The sequence below is a fragment of the Mandrillus leucophaeus genome, unplaced genomic scaffold (assembly GCF_000951045.1).
Source record: "Mandrillus leucophaeus isolate KB7577 unplaced genomic scaffold, Mleu.le_1.0 Scaffold858, whole genome shotgun sequence".
Lineage (NCBI taxonomy): Eukaryota > Metazoa > Chordata > Mammalia > Primates > Cercopithecidae > Mandrillus > Mandrillus leucophaeus.
Window position 1 is genome coordinate 403,742 of NW_012109341.1, and position 19,270 is coordinate 423,011.

The window sequence follows — 19,270 nt, forward strand, 5'->3', positions numbered from 1 at the left end:
GGGGCGGGGACCCAGAAGGGCCCGAGAAGGGTGGGGCGGGCCCCTGCGGCCGCACGCGGGGCTTTTGGGAACGCGTTTGTGCACGTGTGTGGGCATGCTTGCATAGGTTTCCCGTTTTCCCGGAAATTCGCTGCTGTGGACGACGGGACGTTAGGGGTTTATGGGGTAGGCTTCAGCAACAACGGGGAGATGATAAAGAATATGAACTTTAGGTCCTGATCAGCTGGAGCCTCCTCTGACAGTTACTAAGCAAGTAGTTCTCATGTCATTCCTGGTGGGTCAGTATAGAATTTTAAAAGTCCCCCTCTCCAAGCAGCACCCCAAACCAATTAGAAGAAAATTAACCCTGGATGGGCCCAGTATTTACTAAAACTCTTCGGGTGATTCCAGTTTGAAGAGAGAAGAGGCGCCTGCCTAAAACCTCCCTAACAGGAAAATAATACTGTGACACCTCATCCCATTTAACCCTCAAAACATATTGATAGTTGCAGACCCATCATAACGAATAGAGTGTAGGCTCATACACGATTTCTTCTTGGCATTTACTAAGTGGGGGAACTGAGGCTACACGAATGCATGGGACAGGAACTCTGCCCAGAGGCTCACGGGTCAGCCTGGCAGACTTGTACATCAGAATTCATCTGATGTTGCTTTATGTAGGACACATTTAAATGAGTCAACATGTTCACAGTTCCCACAGCTATGACCTCCCTAAGAGAATGTGACAGTGTCATCCTAGGGTTCTTAAACCCTCTGGTAGAAAGTCTACTTTTCACTACCTTTGACTTGTTCAAAGAAGAAAGAGACCGCAGGACCTTTAACTTTGAACAGGCCCCATCTTCTAGACCTTTGTCTGGATCTAGCCCCTGGGAAGTAGATGACGGAGGGAGACTAATTCATTCAGCATCAAGTAACTATTTTGTGCCAAGTACTGTTCTTAGCCTTTGACTTTATACCTACCCTGTTTCCTTTCAGGGGCTTTGCAACCCTTGCCTTTGCCGCAGACAACTTAGCATGTGCCCCCAACTCTTCCAGAATCAACATTTCTAAGGTAAAAATGCATCTGCCTTTTTCACAAAACGCATTTTCAGGTGTTAATGTTTTGGGGCAGTTATAATGGATCACCTGGTGGGGGTCCAGTATCTATGCACTTGATATTCTAATGGAAATTGAGTGTCCATTTTCCTGGAACTTACCTGAATACAAACACCCACACAGCACGTGAAAATGACTGTTCCCAGAGGCATAAACACCGTACTGCAAAGGACTGAGTATAACCACCTGCACATTAAGTCTTCACGGAATATGAATTTCCTAAGCCTTACAGCAAAGGAAACAGCATAGCTGTGGAGTTCCAGGTGTGGGCAGGAAACAGCAGAGTTTGATGCTGCTATAGACCAGGGGTGTCCAATCTTTTGTCTTCCCACATTAGAAGAATTGTCTTGGGCCACACATAAAATACATTAACACTAATGACAGCTGATGAGCTAAAAAAAAAAAATCACAAAAAACTCATGTTTTAGGAAAGTTTATGAATTTGTGTTGGGCTGCATTCAAAGCCCTCCTGTGCCGCAGGCTGCGAGTTAGACAAGTTTGCTATAGACCCTCATGTGTGTTGGTAGGCAGTAGGGGGCAGGAATTGTTCTTGGAAATGATCCAAAGTAGACGTAAGGCAAGAAATATTAACACATCGTGTTTCCAGCCTTTTCTTCTTCCCACTGCCCCATAAAGATTTTAGCTTTACCTCCTCTGTTTTTTTTGCCTCCCCCATCCTTAGGAAAATACTGCTTTGTCAAACTGGCTCATTTGTGCATTGGTGACACAGAATAAAGAGAAAAAGGGAAGAAGGCTCAGGGATCAGGCATCAGTGCTTTTTAAGGAGGCAAGGGCAGGAGAAATAAATATTTGCTTAAGTATGTTCATTACGAGGTTGTTTACTAAAGTGAAAAAATGCAAACCACCTAGATGTCCCATCATAGACTTTTGAAAAATATATCTATCCTGAAGAATACTATGCAGACATAAATCGATGTTCACAATATACTTATGAAAAAGCATGCGACATAAAACAGTATGTAATTAAAATTCCATTTTCTTGAGGGAAATTTGCGCATGTGTCTGTAAACCTATTTATGCAAGAACTTATCTTTGGAAGAGTAGACAGGGAAGTTATAAGAGTGGTTATCTCTGGGTGGTAGGGTTAGAGATGCTTCTGTTTTTCCTTGATTTACCTGGCTCATGTATTAACTGTAAACAGGCAGCAATCTTTGTTTTCCTGTTTTTTGTTTGTTTGAGACGGACTCGCTCTTGTTGCCCAGGCTGGAGAGCAATGGCGTGATCTCAGCTCACTGCAACCTCTGCCTCTCAGGTTCAAGCGATTCTCCTGCCCCGAGTGGCTGGGATTACAGGCACCCGCCACCATGCCCAGCTAATTTTTTGGTATTTATAGTAGAGATGGGGTTTCACCATGTTGGCCAGGCTGGTCTCGAACTGCTGACCTCAGGTGATCCACTCCCCCCGACCCCCCTTAGCCTCCCAAAATGCTGGGATTACAGGCGTGAGCCACCGCACCTGGCCTGTCTTCTTTAAGCATGTGGAATGTTTGGGCTGACTTCCTCTAGTGTTCTCCCACTCCTCCTCTCCACACTTGCAGATGAAGAAAGTGGCCCATCTATTCAGGCCTACCATCTTAGAGATCACCAGGTTTCACCTCTTCTAGTATCCAGTGGTATCAAGCAGCTAAACCAGGGAACTTGTAACTAACTGTCCCGCCAAAGGCAATTGAGATAAAACTCAGCCTCTCAGAGCTCTGAGATCTTGTTGCTCAGTGTTGGTGCTATTTGCCTCATCTTGCTGAGTTAACATTTATACTATTGCCTGAAATCAAATAGCAGAGGTCTTGTCTTTACTTTATTGCAATGACCTTCTTAGCTGACCCTCAAGTAATTTCAATCCAGGCCCTCATGGTCCAATTAAAATCACATCAAATAAGTAAAACTGGATTTTCCTTTAGATTTTGTGGAAGCTGTCCTACCTAGACAGCTCGAAGTGTACCTGCTTCTTACATAGCATAGTTAGGGTGTGAGGCATAAAGCAGGATATTAAATGGCATTTCCATTCACTCATTTGGTATTTATGAACACCTACTACCTAGAGGGGGAAGAAATGTGTTAGCTTGGCTGCCTGCTTCCCATTAACTGAGGTCACAGGTGATGCGGCTGGTAATCTCTATCACTGTAGAAAAGGCACAGTTCTCGTGCCTAGTAAGCAAACACAGTGATGTTCACAGGCACTGCCATCAATGAGCTTCTAATCTGTACAGGGCTAAACAAGTATGTAAAGTCATTCTTATACAGGGCATGATTTAAGTACCATAAAAGAAGTATAAAAACAACACACAAACATACACATTTTTATTTCTCTGGCAACAGATGTACTACTCCAGTGGAGAGACCAACAGGGACACTGTGAAGGCAGTGGGAGCAGACCAGGACCCTTTGTAGGTTGTGATTTTATATTTCGAGATTAGTCAAACTTCTCCCAGATGCCTAGTATTTTGCAGATTACTTTGAAGGGGCCTTGCAGATAAGGCTACTCATCTTCACACAGCATATCCCCACGTTTAAAACTTCAGTGTTAGGGTGGTCCTCATATTGACTCTAAGTCCCTCCTAATATAAATCTGTTTTCTTTTTCAGTACCTAGAAGAAACATATTAGAGTGGGTCCAGTCTGTATTTCAGGCATGCCTACCACTTCAAAGACTCTAGAAGATTCCATTCTTACATCAAATTTTTATTGAGCACCAACAAGGCACAAGATGCACAAGAGCAGATGAAATGGGTACTGACATTAAGAGACCTAAATCTTTGAGGGAAATAAAATCTGTAAAAATAATCACAGAATAATATGTGAAAGGCTTTAAATGTAGTATAGAACGCCAAGGGGCCAAAGAAGGTTTCAGTATCAGGGACTCGTGGAAGATTCCCAAACCAGAATGGACTGGTCACATGGAGGGACATATTCCAAGCAGAAAGAACAGTATCAGATGAAAAGAATGGGGCATATGGAGTAATAAACTAGTCTAGGTACTGGACTAATGTAGGAAAAAAATATGAAATCGGGCCTACAAAAAGACTTTGTATCTGATTAAATTTCATAATACAAGAAGAAGAATGAAATTTAGCTGTAATTATTTATTAAAAGTGTCCTTTTAAAAAGCTTAGAAAATGTTATCTGTCAAATGTCAGGGATTTTCTTCTATTGCTATTTTGAGAAGGTATCTTAATGTTCAGATGTTCAGATCTCTATTAAGAATAAATGACCTCATCCCGCTTCACATTCTACCTCCCAGAGACACATTTTTACAGCCTACTAATTAGTTTATTCTCTGAAAAAGGAATAGAGATTAAGTCCTTAAAATTAGTATTAACTGAATGTAAGTGTAAAATCACCAGATTTCCTATTTTTAACTTTCTAAGACAGTAATAAAGTTTTAAAGTACATTATTCCTGGCTGAGGGCAGTGGCTCATGTCTGTAATCCCAGGACTTTGGGAGGCCAAGACGGGCAAATCACCTGAGATGAGGAGTTCGAGACTCGCCTGACCAACATGGAGAAACTCGGTCTCTACAAAAATACAAAAATTAGCCAGGTGTGGTGGTGGGCACCTGTAATCCCAGCTACTCAGGAGGCTGAGGCACGAAAATCGCTTGAACCCGGGAGGCAGAGGTTGCAGTGAGCCAAGATCCCACCATTGCATTCCAGCCTGTCTGACAGAGCAAGACTCTGTCTCAAAATAAATAAGTAAGTACATTATTCCTGATTATAACTATTTCCTCAATTCTAAGATGTGTCTTTTTTATTTGCATTTCAGTATTTCTGAAATCAGATAATCTAAAAATTAATTAATGAAGTATTATTTCTCTTCTCCCCCGAAAAGCTATGATAAAATCAATAGTGTATTTTACAACTGATGGTATCTTAAAATTAAGGAAATATAGTGATGAGAATAACTTTGGCCTTCAGAACTCAATTTTTCAGTAGTCACAGTCCCTCAGGTGTCTTAGTTTCAGAGGAGATTTCAATAGATTTTATCATGGAATGGTGAACACCATAAAGTCAGGCAATGTCCCTATCCTTGCTTTAATCAGAGAGGGGAACGCCCACAATGGTTTTACAAAGTTCATATCTCACCCAGTCACCTCCAAATGTGCCCCTCCTATCATAGCACTCCATGTAACAAAGGGGAGAAGAGCTTTCTGATGCTTATGAAGTCCAGGGGTATAACTCATCTTTTGATGTCAACTGAGGTACACCACTGCCACACTGATCTGGGCCACACTTGAGTATTCTACACCAGGCATCAGTCCTAACTTACCTGGAATTTAAATACGAGGTAGAGTGCAGGTCCTCTACCCTTCCTTACAGGGCTCTGGCTAACCCCAAACAAAGATGCCTTCAAATCTGCTTTATAGCAGTTGTTTGGAAACAAGAGAAAAGTCATTATGCAAATATAAGTCATTCAAAACAATTCAGTCTTAAGGAGATAATAACTAGCAGAGAAATGGGGAGATGAACTGTTTGTTCTGGGAGTTCAAATTACTGCAGTTAAGTGCTTTGTTTTCGGGCCAAAAGATAATCACCATTAGACCCCAGTAACAATCTTTATTGTTAACATAACTCACCAATGACAGAGGAGAACTGAGAGCCAAGCACTTGGGTCTCATTTAAAATTTAATCACAAAACAAACCTCAGGTATAGCTGATATTCTCCCCATTATAATAATGAAGAAACCAGGGCTTTTAGAGAGAGAGTGGCCTGGCCAAGATCATATAGCCAGGAAACGTTAAGGGTAGGAATGAGGAGTTTAATTACTAAACTCTCCTGACTTCTGCTCCGAACTACTTTTACAAAGAGAGAAACTTACTGCATAGGTTAAAAGACACTGGAATGACAGAGCAAGTCTTAGTTCTAAACATCTCACTCATTCAACAAGCATTTAAGTGATTCTAGACCATCAAAAGACAACTGCAAAAAGTACATGGAAAATAAATATTTAATAATAATGTAATTAAAATTACAATCTCTATATCTATACAGTGCCTTTGTAAAAACTCTTTCCATCATCTTCAAATTCAGTCTGAAAATAATTGTACACTGTACTTTTCAAGTGGGGTTTAAACTATTGTTTCATATTTAACATAAAATATTTTCCTATTTAAATGAACATACTTTTATGTTCAAGGTAGACAAACTTCATAGGTTTTCACTTTCGTTTTCTTCTGACATCTTCTGCAAAAGAATGCTGTCTGCATTTTCTAGATTAAAGAGGCTAGAATAATGTGACAGAAGCTGGGTGAGGTGGCTCATGCCTGTAATGCCAGCACTTTGGGAGGCCAAGGCAGGCAGATCCCTTGAGGCCAGGAGTTCGAGATCAGCCTGGCCAACATGGTGAAACCCTGTCTCTACTAAACATACAAATATTAGCCAGTCATGGTGGCATGTGCCTGTGATCCCAGCTACTCAGGAGACTAAGGCAGGAGAATCGCTTGAACCCGGGAGGCAGAGGTTGCAGTGAGCTGAGGTCATGCCATTGCACTCTAGCCTGGAAGACAGAGCAAGACTCCGTTTCAAAAAAAATAAAAATAGAATAATGCGACTGGGAGAGACTTAAAATGAGGAAAAATGAATGCTGAAAGAACTAGTAAACTGGCTGAAGATGGAACAACTCCCAGTCTCCAGAGAGGCAGATAAGGGACTGTAAGCCAGCAAATGCCACCTGCCTGTTATCTAGCTCAGAAAGGTGCATACCTCTGGAAGCGGCTGAATTTAAGTCCAGTGTGGCACTTTCAGAAAATGGCATCAAAGGTTGGACCATAAATCTTTCTTATTCTCAAGTCACTGGACATTTAAGAGCCAAGATATTGATGGGCTCTTTCCCTCCTTTTCTTTCTCCTTGTAGCAGATGTATGATTCATGGATTGTCCTTTCGTGGTCTCCATTTTCATCTTATTACTTTTTCTTTGCTTCTGCTTTCCGACAGCTCTGGAAAACAAGGTGCTAAATTATTTCACAGAATGAGCACAGTGAATTATGTAATTATGTTGAAGTTTAATTAACTAGCTAACCAAATAAGAAAATAGAAGAAGGGAAAGAATCTACTGTATTGCAAGCATAAATCCTCAGTCTCTTAACCATAACAACAAGGAAAGAGTCAGAGGCCTGACCAAGCAAAATGTTTGAGGAAAAAAAATTATTTAAAAGATGGTTACTATGGATTTAGAACAAGCTGTCTGGGGCAAACACACCACAGAGGTAAATGCAAAGGCAGTGAGATTGGACTTTTTAAAAAAGTTTTTTGTACATCTATACTGCTCAACTCAGCACTTCGATCTCCAAATCCTTGAATGCCGTTTTTTTTCGGAGAGGAGCTGATACATGGGGCAGTTAGCAGAGGTAGAAAAATGAACAGCACAATGGAAAAAACCAACAAGCCTTGAAAGGGCCCGTTTCCTAAGTCCTACAGATTTTCCTTTCCTCAGCGGATCTAAAAGTCTTGACAAGTGCCATGCAGAGTATCAGCATTTTGTGGTCCTTATCTTGAAGATTAGCTTCAAAATAAACAAGCTGGAACTCACCCTCTGAAAACACTGAACCACACCCGACAAAACAGATTGTTTCTGGTGTTCTCCACACTAAGTTACAGGCAACCTGTGGCTAAAAAAATTACTGGCCCATCCATTCACTTTCTCCAAACTAGCTGAATCATGTCATGATGCTCATCACATCCAGAACCAAGGAAGGGGCCAGAGCTACAGCACTGCCAAACCAGGATTCTTCCCCTGATTACCCAGCAATATCAATTGTTAGGTTCACCGCTCATAAGCGTCTCCATAGGAAAAGCTTATTCTTGATCTTGTCAGGAATAAACCTGGGAAAAGAGCTTCATGAACAATGTATCCCCCAATGGATTCAATTTATGCCTCACTTTTTGTTTACTCAGCATATATGTTACCTGTTGAGAATACAAAAATGAATGGGTATAATCTTTGACTTCAAGGAGCTGGGAGACAGAGATATAAGGGGGAGGATAGTCACCCCCTCTCTATCCCTACTTTTTTAGGTGAAGATATTGAGGCTATGAAATCAATGAACATTCCATGAGGATCTGGCAGAACCAGCTTGATTCCAGGACCTGTGCTATACTATATACTCTAAATTATTTATATATATGCAAACTGCTAACCATATAATAATCACTCAATAAATATTAGCCATTATTAGTTCCACGTGACTATTACGCAGAATTTTGCTTGACAACCTTAAATTTTTTCATATTTAAATTTTGCACTGTGGACTAAGGATACCTTATCAGTTCAAAATAGAACAGTCTACAGAAGAAGTAGGATTGAAAACTTAAACAAAAAAGTTATCTTTATAGTATTATACTGATTAGTGCATACTATATAAATCTATTTCCCCACTTTTTTGAAGTAGGATAATTTCTTGATAAGTGATGATTTAGCAAACTTAATGAAATACAGTATAATCTCTAATGGCAAAGTCAGTGAAGCCATGTGTGCCTGTACACAAAATTTAAGTTTCTCTTTGGCTCATCCACTTATAAGCAGGACTAAAAATGAATGAAATTTCACTAGGGGATACGGTAAACAAAAACAGGAGGAAAATATTTGAAAATATTCATTTGTAATATGAATATACAAAACTTTCCAACGATAGTCTTTGAATGGTGATGAACTGACTATAAGTCAGTTTTATTTTGTCTTAAAATTAAATTGACCTAGTATTTGTCCTTTAAATTATAGATATTTATGTAACTGATAAAATGAGCTTTAACCACAAGAGGGAGCCAGCATCATTCCAGTTAGCAACTAAAGAAAAATTAACACCAAGGAAAAACAAATTAATATAAGACAGCTGTAAAAAGCCTGAGATGGAAAGACCTTTTATGTCATGTATGCTAAAAAGGTTGTTATTTTTCACTATTGTAAATAAAAAAATAATTTTGCTTTGTCAATTTCAAAATAATTTTTTTTTAAAGCAGTAACTATTAATAGGAGTTTAGGTGTCTTCTCTGAGGAAAAAAGTAATATTATTTAAGAATTATCAGGCATCCACATCTCAAAGGATTTGCTCTTGGAATTAAACTTGATAAGATCTAGTACTGAAAGATACTAGATGATTTCCCCTAATGAAATAGTATATTACTGCCAAATAGACTATATTTAGGAAGCAATGAAGGGCCTACAATACAGTATCAAAATGCAAATTCAGTTTCCATGTAAGTTCACAGAATTAAAGGCTGAGCATGTTACTGACTACCACCCAGCATCACACTGACAATGGTACAGCAATCCCAGACCAATATGATTATGAGGTTGTATTCAATTTCTGAAGGTTTATTCTAAGGGAAATATTTTATAAGATGCTTCAGTAAGCTTCTTTAATTAAGTTTTTAAAACTTTACTTTATCCTGGATTACTCAGTGGAAATAATTATTTAAAGTAGAGTAAATGTAGGAACGAGGCAGTTGTAATGGTAGCCAGAATTCAAGTGGCTGGACCACAATGGAAAAAAAAAATTTCACTGACCACAAATAAATAAAACACATGGGAAAGAATTGTAATATTATCATAAATAATTACCAAAGTATCAGATATTTCTAATAAGAATCCATTTTTCTTTAATTACAAGTCATAGTCATATGGTAGCCCAATCTGAAATTTCATATGTCATATAATGTCAAATTTAGCTATCTGGTAATCTCCAATTAATAACTGTGTGACATCAGTTTTCTTAGCAATAAAGCAAGAGCACTTAATCGCTACCATCCCTTTTAGTTAGGAAAAAAGTATAATCATTCAAATTAGCCCTGTTAAAATAGCAGTGTTTTTCTTTTTTTGTTTTGTCTTGTTTTATTTTGGGGATAACTATTCCAGAAGCAATGCCTTTTCTAAATATGCTATTGTCATTGCTCTCCCTTTACTCTGAGTTGTAATCGATAACTGTAACCAAATATTGGTAAGAGATGTGAAAATAATCACAGGAAAAAAAGTAATAAAAATTTCAAATATTTAAGTATTAAGCATGTCTAAATATTTTTCTTAAAATTTGATATAAAGAAATAGCTCTCTTACAATTTGCCTACTGTAGAATTACTTGATATTCAATCTGAAATGGCTTCTCCAGCCTTCCTGCCATCGTGTGTCTAGATCTGATCTGTTCCTCAAAGCCTGACTTAAATATCATGTCCTTCAATAAAGCATGAACTGTCAAGCCCTGTAACTTTACACATGAGACGTAAAGCTAAGGAGAGGTAAAGTTAACCACTTTCTACCTCATATTTTGGTTATTTTCATGTCTAAGCTATAGAACTGTAAGCTCTTTGAAAGCAAGCTCTTTGAATCATCTTTCTCTCCTCTCTCCATCCATCTATGCAACCAGTACATAATAGTGAAAGTGACAATTAACTTGGCACTTTAAGATCCTCCAAATGTTGCATGCTTTTATGGATTACCCTGTATAAAACACAGATGGAATACATTTTTCTAGTTAAGTATTCGACTGACTTGTTAGCTCTTTTAGATGTAGCAATGTTAGGACAAGTACTGCGTTTATGATCCAATTCACCACAAATAAAGCAGCCATCTTTGGGACCCTCGCAAGAGTGATCTGGAACAGCACAGTGATTGCAAATGCTACAGTGGATCCAGGCTGTAAAATAAAAATTAAGTTTTAAAAGAAGTTCATGTAACGTAATTTTTCATCTTATTAACTTTTAAGGTAGGATATACGAACAGTGTTTACTTGAAATATTGTGGCTAGTTTGCACAGCTAGTTTTAGTTTGGCTAAAGAGACCAGGGAGAAGAGGTTAGAATTCCACACAAACTAGCTAACTTCTTTCTGTTACATGCAACAAATTCAGCCCTTCTCCAGTAAGTTATGAGCTGACAGCTACTGTCACAATGGAGGCTGGCTGAGTGACACAATGCCTTATTAAAATAAGTCAAACCAAATGCCACACTGAAACAGGTGAGCAATCATCTCTCCTGCAAGGCAGAACAAGGCAGAACATACATGTTGATAACTATAAAATTAAAAAGCAAATAAATTACAAGTCTCTACCCTGATTAGTTTTTCCTTTATAAATCCAATGAAAAATCCTATTTAGATGGAGAAAAACTCTAAAATGTGTTCATAGGATCTCAAATATTAAGTCTCAATACTTACAAGGCTTTACACACTTTTTACAGAGAAAGCAATGGTTCCATTTCCTGCCATCCTATCAAAAAAAAAACAATTTTTAAATTATATTTAATTTGTTATTAAAAATCAAGTTCTACAATTAAAAATTAAAATGTCTTATTAAAATCTGTGTAAATTATTCATTCCTTATTTCTGCCTTTTCTGGGCTTCACAATTAAATACTTTGATTTTAATTTATGCATTTCTCCACTCAACTCAAATGCCTCCTTGATGGGCCTCAATTTCCTTAACTGTAAAACTAGGAGATTTATCTAAATGATCTTGAAAATCCACTCCAGTTCAAGCAACCCAATCTGCACAAAGAAGGACTCAAATGAAAATTTCAAGAGAATTAATGATTCATAATTTTATGTGTCTATACTGCATAATCCTTAATGAAATTCATATTTGAGAACTTTACATAATTTAGAAAGATAGATTATAGGTTACTGTTTGATTAATTTAAAAACTATGAAATAAAAATATCTAGAAAGGTGCATAAAATATATCCAATTTAATGAGTATTGTAAAGCAAACATGGATAAAACCCACGAGGTCAAGAAAGAATACCACCAGCCCTCTGGAAACTGTCCCGTGCCCCTACTCAGTCACAGCATTCCTCCCGTCCCCTCCAAATGACCTCTTTAAATTGTGTGATTGTCATTTCCTAGCTCTTGCTTCCTTTTACTACCTTTGTGTGCATCTCTAAATAATAAGTTTGTTTCCCTCAACTTTAAACTATACAATCTGGGCATAATTTTTTTTAAATGAAGAATACACAGCATGTCTCAACTAATAAAAACTAAATATAAACAATCAGATGTATTAACGTTGTTAAAAACAAGTATAACCAGTAATACTATTCTATACTCATGAAAAATGTACTTTCTAATGTTTATATAAATGCAGCCTCTTCTTTAGAGAATAATTTGTGCTTATGAACCAAACTAAACTTCACATGCCCTTTCTGATCAGATTTAGTTAAAATAAACAAAACAACTTAAGGGTCACCCTGCCTTCCTAAAAAATTAGGGGGTTTATTTATAATTGCCAAAACTTGGAAACAACCAAGATGTCCATCAGTAGGTGAATGAGTAAACAAGTTGTGGTATATCAAAGGAATAGCATTCAGAGCTAACAAAAAAAGAGCTATCAAACCATGAAAAGACATGAAGGAACCTTTCATGCCTATTACTAAGTGAAAGAAGCCAATCTGATAGGCTATATACTATATAATTCCAACTGTGTGACATTCTGGAAAAGGAAAAACTATAGAGACAGTAAAAAGATAGTGGTAGCCAGAGACACCCTTCAGGAAGAAGGATAAATAGATAGAACATAAAAGATTTTTAATGAAAACAATGAAACCACTCTGTATGACACTGTAATGGTGAAAACATGTCATTATACATTTTTCAAACCCATAGAATGTAAAACACCAAGAGTGAACCTAATGTCAACTCTAGGCTCGGGGTGTTAATGATGTGTCAATGCAGGTCCATCACTTGTAACAAACGCACCCCTCTGGAGGAAGATGCTGACAGTTGGGGAGAATGTGCATGTGTCAGGACAGGGGACATACGGGGAATCTCTGTACCTTCTGCTCGATTTTGCTGTGAACCTAAAACTCCTCTAAAGAACCAAGTCTATTAAGAAAAAATAATACCTAAATAAATAAATAGGAGGTATGTCCCTTTGCAGTCCTTCATCTGTAAAAAATCAAGGAGTAACTGTACCTAATAAGGCTGTTGTGAGGATTAAATGAGTTCATCCATGTGAAGCTCTTAGGAAAGTGTCTGGCATATTAAAAGTGCACAGTACATGTTATTAATTATTTCGCCAGAATGATGATGGTACCTAATAGGTCAGTGCCTTATTTGAAACACCATAATTTTTCCCTCAACATACACATAATTGAGCATGCATTTAATGCCTTATTTGAAACACTGATAATTTTAGCAGTCCCAAGTACCATTTGAAGATGAATTCAAATGACTGTTGGTGATGATGAAGGCAGTTAAGTATTTTTAAAAGCTGTTGTACTCTATAATTTAAAATATTGTATTATAGCATAATTAATAAATGACAATACATATTAATACAAATCATATTAACAAAATAACATTTAAAAGGTAATAAAACTAGTAAGCTAAAATAAAATGAAAATATTTAAATAAAAATACATTCTATAAGAACACCATACCTTGGATGTGCAAGAATTACAGTGCTCACAGTGTTGATTCTCTAGAGAAACATATCGTTGACACAGAGAGCAAAATCTACAGAGTAAAGGACAGAGAATCAGCTGCATACATTTATTGAGATTTACAGAGTAGATAAAACTTTACAAAGCACTCATTACAAAAACTGAGTGCAATCTGAATTCAATTCAATATGAAATTATGGACCTAATTTAAAAGTAATAGAATAACCTGATTCAACACTGAAAGCATTTGACTGACAGATATATGTAACTTTATTTTCAGTGACTTGTGTACTTCAAAGTTCCACTTTGATCTTACCTGTACCCTTCTTCAGTAGGAAGGATTATTTTGTTGGGCGGAATGTTGGTGAAAATACGCACGGGAGACTGTTTTCGACCTGTCTTTCCGTGTTTATAAAGTGCATGATTATCATAATCTACCTAGAAAGTTAAAAATTAAAGCAGAAAGAAAATTTACTCAAATTAGTCAACATTAAGATTCTTTAACCAATAAATGAACAAACTGATGCCAATATATGAGTTAAAGTATTTGTCATGCCACGTGTCAGGTTCCAGTCCAAGCTGAGGACCGAGGGGAGTAGGTGGACCAGTGGTGGGCAGCTGGAATAACACTCAATGATCATAGACAATTTCGACATGACTTTTACTCTCTCTGGGCATAAGCAAGACCGGGCGCAAGCCATGGATGCAAGCCGACCTGGGTGAAGGCCGTATGTACGGCGTTAGCAGGCAATTATACCTTTTACAGACAACAATGGCTCCAAGCCAAGCACGAGCGCATGTGGGTGATCACCTAATGAGCCTCACATGGCATGTTTACATAACGTGTGGAGTTGTGCAACTGCGCTCCAAACCTGCTAAGTCACGCTGTGCGGGAAAGCCACCTCAGCCTACTCCTGACTAAAGCGCAGCCATCTCTCTTACACTCCACCCCCTAGGCCAAGGGTGTCCTCTGGGAAGGGACACGTGCCCATAGAGTGGAGCCCTGAATTCATAACACACAATACCACAGAAAGCAACAGCTCCAGGTTATGACAGGCAACCACCTCATGGTGACATCACCCCAATGTTGCTTTATACATTAAGCCGTGTTTTTGTTCCTCTACCTTTAAAGGCATTGGGGCAGGCAACAACAGATTACCTTTTGTCCCCATACTTGGTCGGAGGAGGTCATCCTTCCTCCTATAGGGTCTTGCCACATGGCCTGGCCCCACAGGGGCTGGTGACCAACTAGTCACCTTTGTAACTTCTAGGTAGTTAACCACAAGGTTAACCCTTGATAGACCACCCAGGTATCAGTACAGATTACCATAGGTGTCACCTCCTTGGTGATCACCATCCACAGTGCTCTAAGTTCAGCCCATTGGCTACTTTGCCCATGCCCGGTTGCAAACCATATAGTATCAGTACTAGGTTGGACTGCAACAGCAGTCTAGGCAGCAGTAGTACCTTGGCTAGACCCATCTGTGTATCATGCCCCCCCATCAGGAATGGGGGGATGCCCTTCCTTAAACAGCAATGGCTCAAGGTGTAGGGTTGCATAAGGCTATGCCTTAGGCCCCATGGCCTTATCTTGCATTAGGACTACAGGTCCCAAGACATCTTGCAACTCAGATGCTAAGGGACTTGTACTCAGCATACTCTGCTGCTCCAAGTAGGTGCCCCACTTTGCCAAAGTGGATGTCTGTGCTGTCTCAGTTTGGGAGGTTATTATCCACGAGCACACCCATCACACTATCAGGCAAGTCATACGCACAATGTCTGTAGCCTGTCCTGCCACGCTCTCATGAATCTGAAGGGCAGCATATGAGTTATGAACTGCTTCTTTATCAATCAACAACAGGGCTCAGCTCCCTTCCACAGCTGGGACCAAAAGCCCACCAGTGTTCTCAAGTGCTCCATGCACTGATATTGGCCCCAGCCAAAACTATCTGTGGTCACATGTACATCCAGCTCAAATGGGTGCCCCTGTCAACTACCCATAGGGCTTATGCCTGCTAAATGGCCCACTTGGCTGCCAGGAAGGCGGTCTCAGCTGCACCATCTTAATTCTAGGCAAGGGGAGTGTTGCTGCTTCTAAATCTGCAAGAGAATCAGAGGTGGGCATAATATCATTAACAAAACCATGGCTAATGGCAGGGCTATGCAAAAAGCCCTGCGGCAACCTGTGAAAGTCCAATGTCATCCTCCCATGAAGGCAAACTGTTCCTGGCTCTCTGGAAAACAATGCATTAGCCAACTCCACTACATATTGATACTATCCCAGTTCCATCAAGTGGTCCATCAAGTCCGTGATAGACAGCACAGCTGCCAAGTCGTGTAAAATATCCAACCCCAGAATGTATCTGCACTGGTGTCTACCAGCACCAGCACTTGCTGTACATTGGTGGGAGACCAGTGGATTACTAATTTCACATGCGGCTTCCTTGGGAGGGGCACCTCGGCCAGTTCCCTCATCAAACAGAAGACTTTACAACCCCACCTGGCTGCAGCACATAGTCTTTGGGCTGGAGTGCCAGGGTGGCACCAGGTCACGCAGAAACGTTCTTCTCCTGCTTGGGTATTTTCTAGAATTGTTGCTCTGGAAACAGCTGTCTCCACAAAGTTCACTGGGCTGCTTATCAACTTTCTCTTGCTCCACCCTGGCCAAAATCAAATCTATCCACACCTGTGAGCATGTCACTCTCTGGGACCCCCTTTTCTCCCATTGGGGGCACCCCTGCAGGTGGGGCACCTTTCCCTTCTTTATGGCACGGAACCCTCGATCCCACCAACAGCCTCCTTGGTATCAGACCAGGTGGGGGTCTCTGGCCAAGACAACAGACCCAGGCCTGCACCCAGAGCAGGCCCTAATTCCTTTTCCAAGCTCTGTAGCCAGGCCTCCAGGCGCCCTGCGTGTGCCTGGAGGTCCCCATTCATGGCAGCTTCTAACTCTTTTTCTGAGTTGTGTAGCCAGGCCTCCAGATGCCCCATCTGTACCTGGAGGGCCCTTACCTCTACTGCATCCCTCAGGGACTGGGTGTGTACTTCTCGTAGCACAGTCAAAAATGCCCATCCAACTCTGCTGGCAAAAGCTCATTCCTCCTCAGTGCTCTGCATTTCTAGCTGCTTCAGTGCCTTCTCTATGCTCGCAGGGGACCCATCTACCGCTGCCCAGGTTTCCACTGGAGCCCATTCAAGCAGTACAGCTGACACCGGGCACCACAACCCGTGTTGTGGCCACATGGCTGACCCAGAATCACCAGGGAATGAAGGCTCACTCTCCCCAGTATCCTGTTCGTAATGTCAATTGTCACGCCAAGTGTCAGGTCTCAGCCCAAGCTGAGGACCAAGGGGAGTAGGTAGACCAGTGGCAGGTAACTGGAAAAACACTCGAATTGTAGACAGTTTCAACATGGCTTTACTCTCTCTCTGGGTGCAAGTGAGCCCAGGCATGAGCCAACCCAGGCACAGGCCATATGTACAGCGTTAGCAGGTTAATTATACCTTTTACAGACAATAGTGGCTCCAGGCCAAGCACGAGCTCACATGAGTGATCACCTAATACACCTGCAGTGTGGTTACATAACGTGCAGAGTTGTGCACCTGCGCTCCAAACCCGCTGAGTCATGCTGCACTGGAAAGCTGCCTTGGTCTACTCCTGACTAAAGCACAACCATCTCCCTTATAGTATTTAACAAGAAATTCTTAAGAGCAAGAGTTTACTTACAAACCAACAGCTTCTGTAGCAGTAAAATTTCATTATTAAAAAGATCTGTTATGACAAATTTACATTGTCTAGTATTAAAGGAACAACTCTAAGCTTTTATCTAATACAACAGACTTTATGAGAAAATCTATCATGTATTCAAGAACTTAGCTTTTGGCATTAAAAAATTCAGCCTTTGAAAATGTGTGCTCATTTGGTCAGGGCTTCCCATTTTGTGTGTGAAATTTGCTCTGTGTCATCTTACGTAAGAAGAGGGTACCGGTACTTAAAGTTGCGTGAAGGTTAAATGAGATAATGTTTGTAAAACACTTGTTCGAGGCCTGGCATAAGGCAGAAAAATGGAGATGAAGACACAGGCTCACAATTATAGTTGTTCTCCCCACAGTGACTATTTCAAATATGTACCTCTCTCCTCAAGGTCCCTAACTCAACTTTTAGTTTCAGCAGATTATCTTGAAAGCAAATCGAAGTGAATAAGCATGACTTCTATTAGCCTCTTGCTTCAGTCTCCTCCTGCAACCTATTATCCACAAGCATTCTCAATTTGGTTTTAAGACTGCTATGAATCCACCTGGTCATTCAATCCATCTTTCTTTACATCAGTAGCTCTCAAAGTGTGGTGTCTGGATCAGCAATATCAGTGTCAGCTGGGATCTCATTAGGAATGCAAATTCTCACCTTACCCAGGGCCTAATAAATCAGAAACTCTGGAAGTAGGGCCTGGCAATCTGTGTTTTATCAAGTCCTCCTGGCACACTAAAGTTTAAGAACCACTGCTTTAGATTATCCACGAGAAAACCATGAGGTTTTTTTATGAAGTCAGTACAGGTAAGCCTGACATTCAAATAAGTTATGTACTGAATTGTTTCTATTATAAACAAGAATACAAAAGAACTTACAACAAAACTGGCTTGTAAGCTAGCTATTTAATAAGTGAATCACAAAAATGTAAGAAATTGAGGGCAAGGGAAAGAGAGGCCTTTAAGGGGAGACTCCTAGGCTTGTTCTCCAGCCCTGTCTAGTTTAAGGCTAAGCTTCAGCAGTGGGAAAAACTAAGTACACTGTAGCACAGGATGAGGAGACCCAAGGGACAGTGTGGAAAAGCCCTTAAGGGTTTCTGGCTGTCTATGGTGAGTCTGCAGTCCAGCATAAACTGTAAAAGCTGGCACGGACTCACCGTTGGCCTATTTGGAAGTACAGTACCACAACAAGGAAACTTTCAGGTCAGATCACATTTGAAGCCCCACGTTCAGTCACTACATTTCAAGAGAGACCTTGATAAAACTACTTCATTTCTTTGAAAAATAATGGGAATGAACAGAATTTATAGCTTAACAAATTGGGGATGTGTATCCAGAAAAGAGATGACTGGGAGGATCTGATAGCTATTCTATAACTGAAGGGGTGTCATATGGAATAGAAATTGGACTTATCCTTTATTGCTTCAGAGAATAGAACTAGGACCAATGGTTGGAAGTTAATGGGGAGCATATTTTATCTTCATATGAGAAAATTTTCTAACGATTAAAGCTATTAAATAAATTGCATTGCCTTCTAAGGCTGTAGGCCTCTGCTCACTGGAAGCATTCAAGTGAAGCTGGATGACGGCTGGTCATGAATTTAGTGGAGAGGATTATTATGTTGGGAAGTCAGCCTAGGTTACCTCTGTTTCTTTCCAACTTTGAAAATTCTATGAATATATGTTATCTATTAGAGGCTAGGGTACAAAAATAGATTTTACTACAAAATCACCTTAAAATAGTACCATAAGTCATTTTCTTTTAAAATCATTTAAATTCATAATGTTTCCCCTAATGCACTCCTCTGTGTACTCAATAAATATATGGTACCTTATTAAACCAACAAAGATATTTTGAACATTTATGAGTGTCATAAGAAAAAAATTCTTCCCAAGAGATTCATATGAAGCTTTTCAAATGTTGGAGAATAATATTTTAGAAAGATTTCTAGTACATGGAATATTCTATGTAACATACTAGATAGCAGATGGAAGAGAGGGAAAAAAAAGAACAATTTCTTTATGGTTACCCAAGGAGTCAGAGAATGTAT

At 39.7% G+C, this 19,270-nt stretch overlaps 1 protein-coding gene across 1 annotated transcript in view; it reads right to left on the reverse strand.

Annotated features, from left to right (window-relative positions):
* Nucleotides 1-5,715: 5,715 nt before the first annotated feature.
* ZCCHC4 (zinc finger, CCHC domain containing 4) overlaps nucleotides 5,716-19,270 on the reverse strand; it is a 53,569-nt gene continuing 40,014 nt past the window's right edge. The window contains exons 9-13 of the mRNA XM_011968730.1: nucleotides 13,790-13,911; nucleotides 13,471-13,546; nucleotides 11,253-11,304; nucleotides 10,591-10,735; nucleotides 5,716-7,045 (exon numbers count right to left, since the gene is read on the reverse strand). Coding sequence (XP_011824120.1) covers nucleotides 6,910-7,045; nucleotides 10,591-10,735; nucleotides 11,253-11,304; nucleotides 13,471-13,546; nucleotides 13,790-13,911 — 531 coding nt within the window. The 3' untranslated portion in view covers nucleotides 5,716-6,909. The remainder of the gene's footprint in view (nucleotides 7,046-10,590; nucleotides 10,736-11,252; nucleotides 11,305-13,470; nucleotides 13,547-13,789; nucleotides 13,912-19,270) is intronic.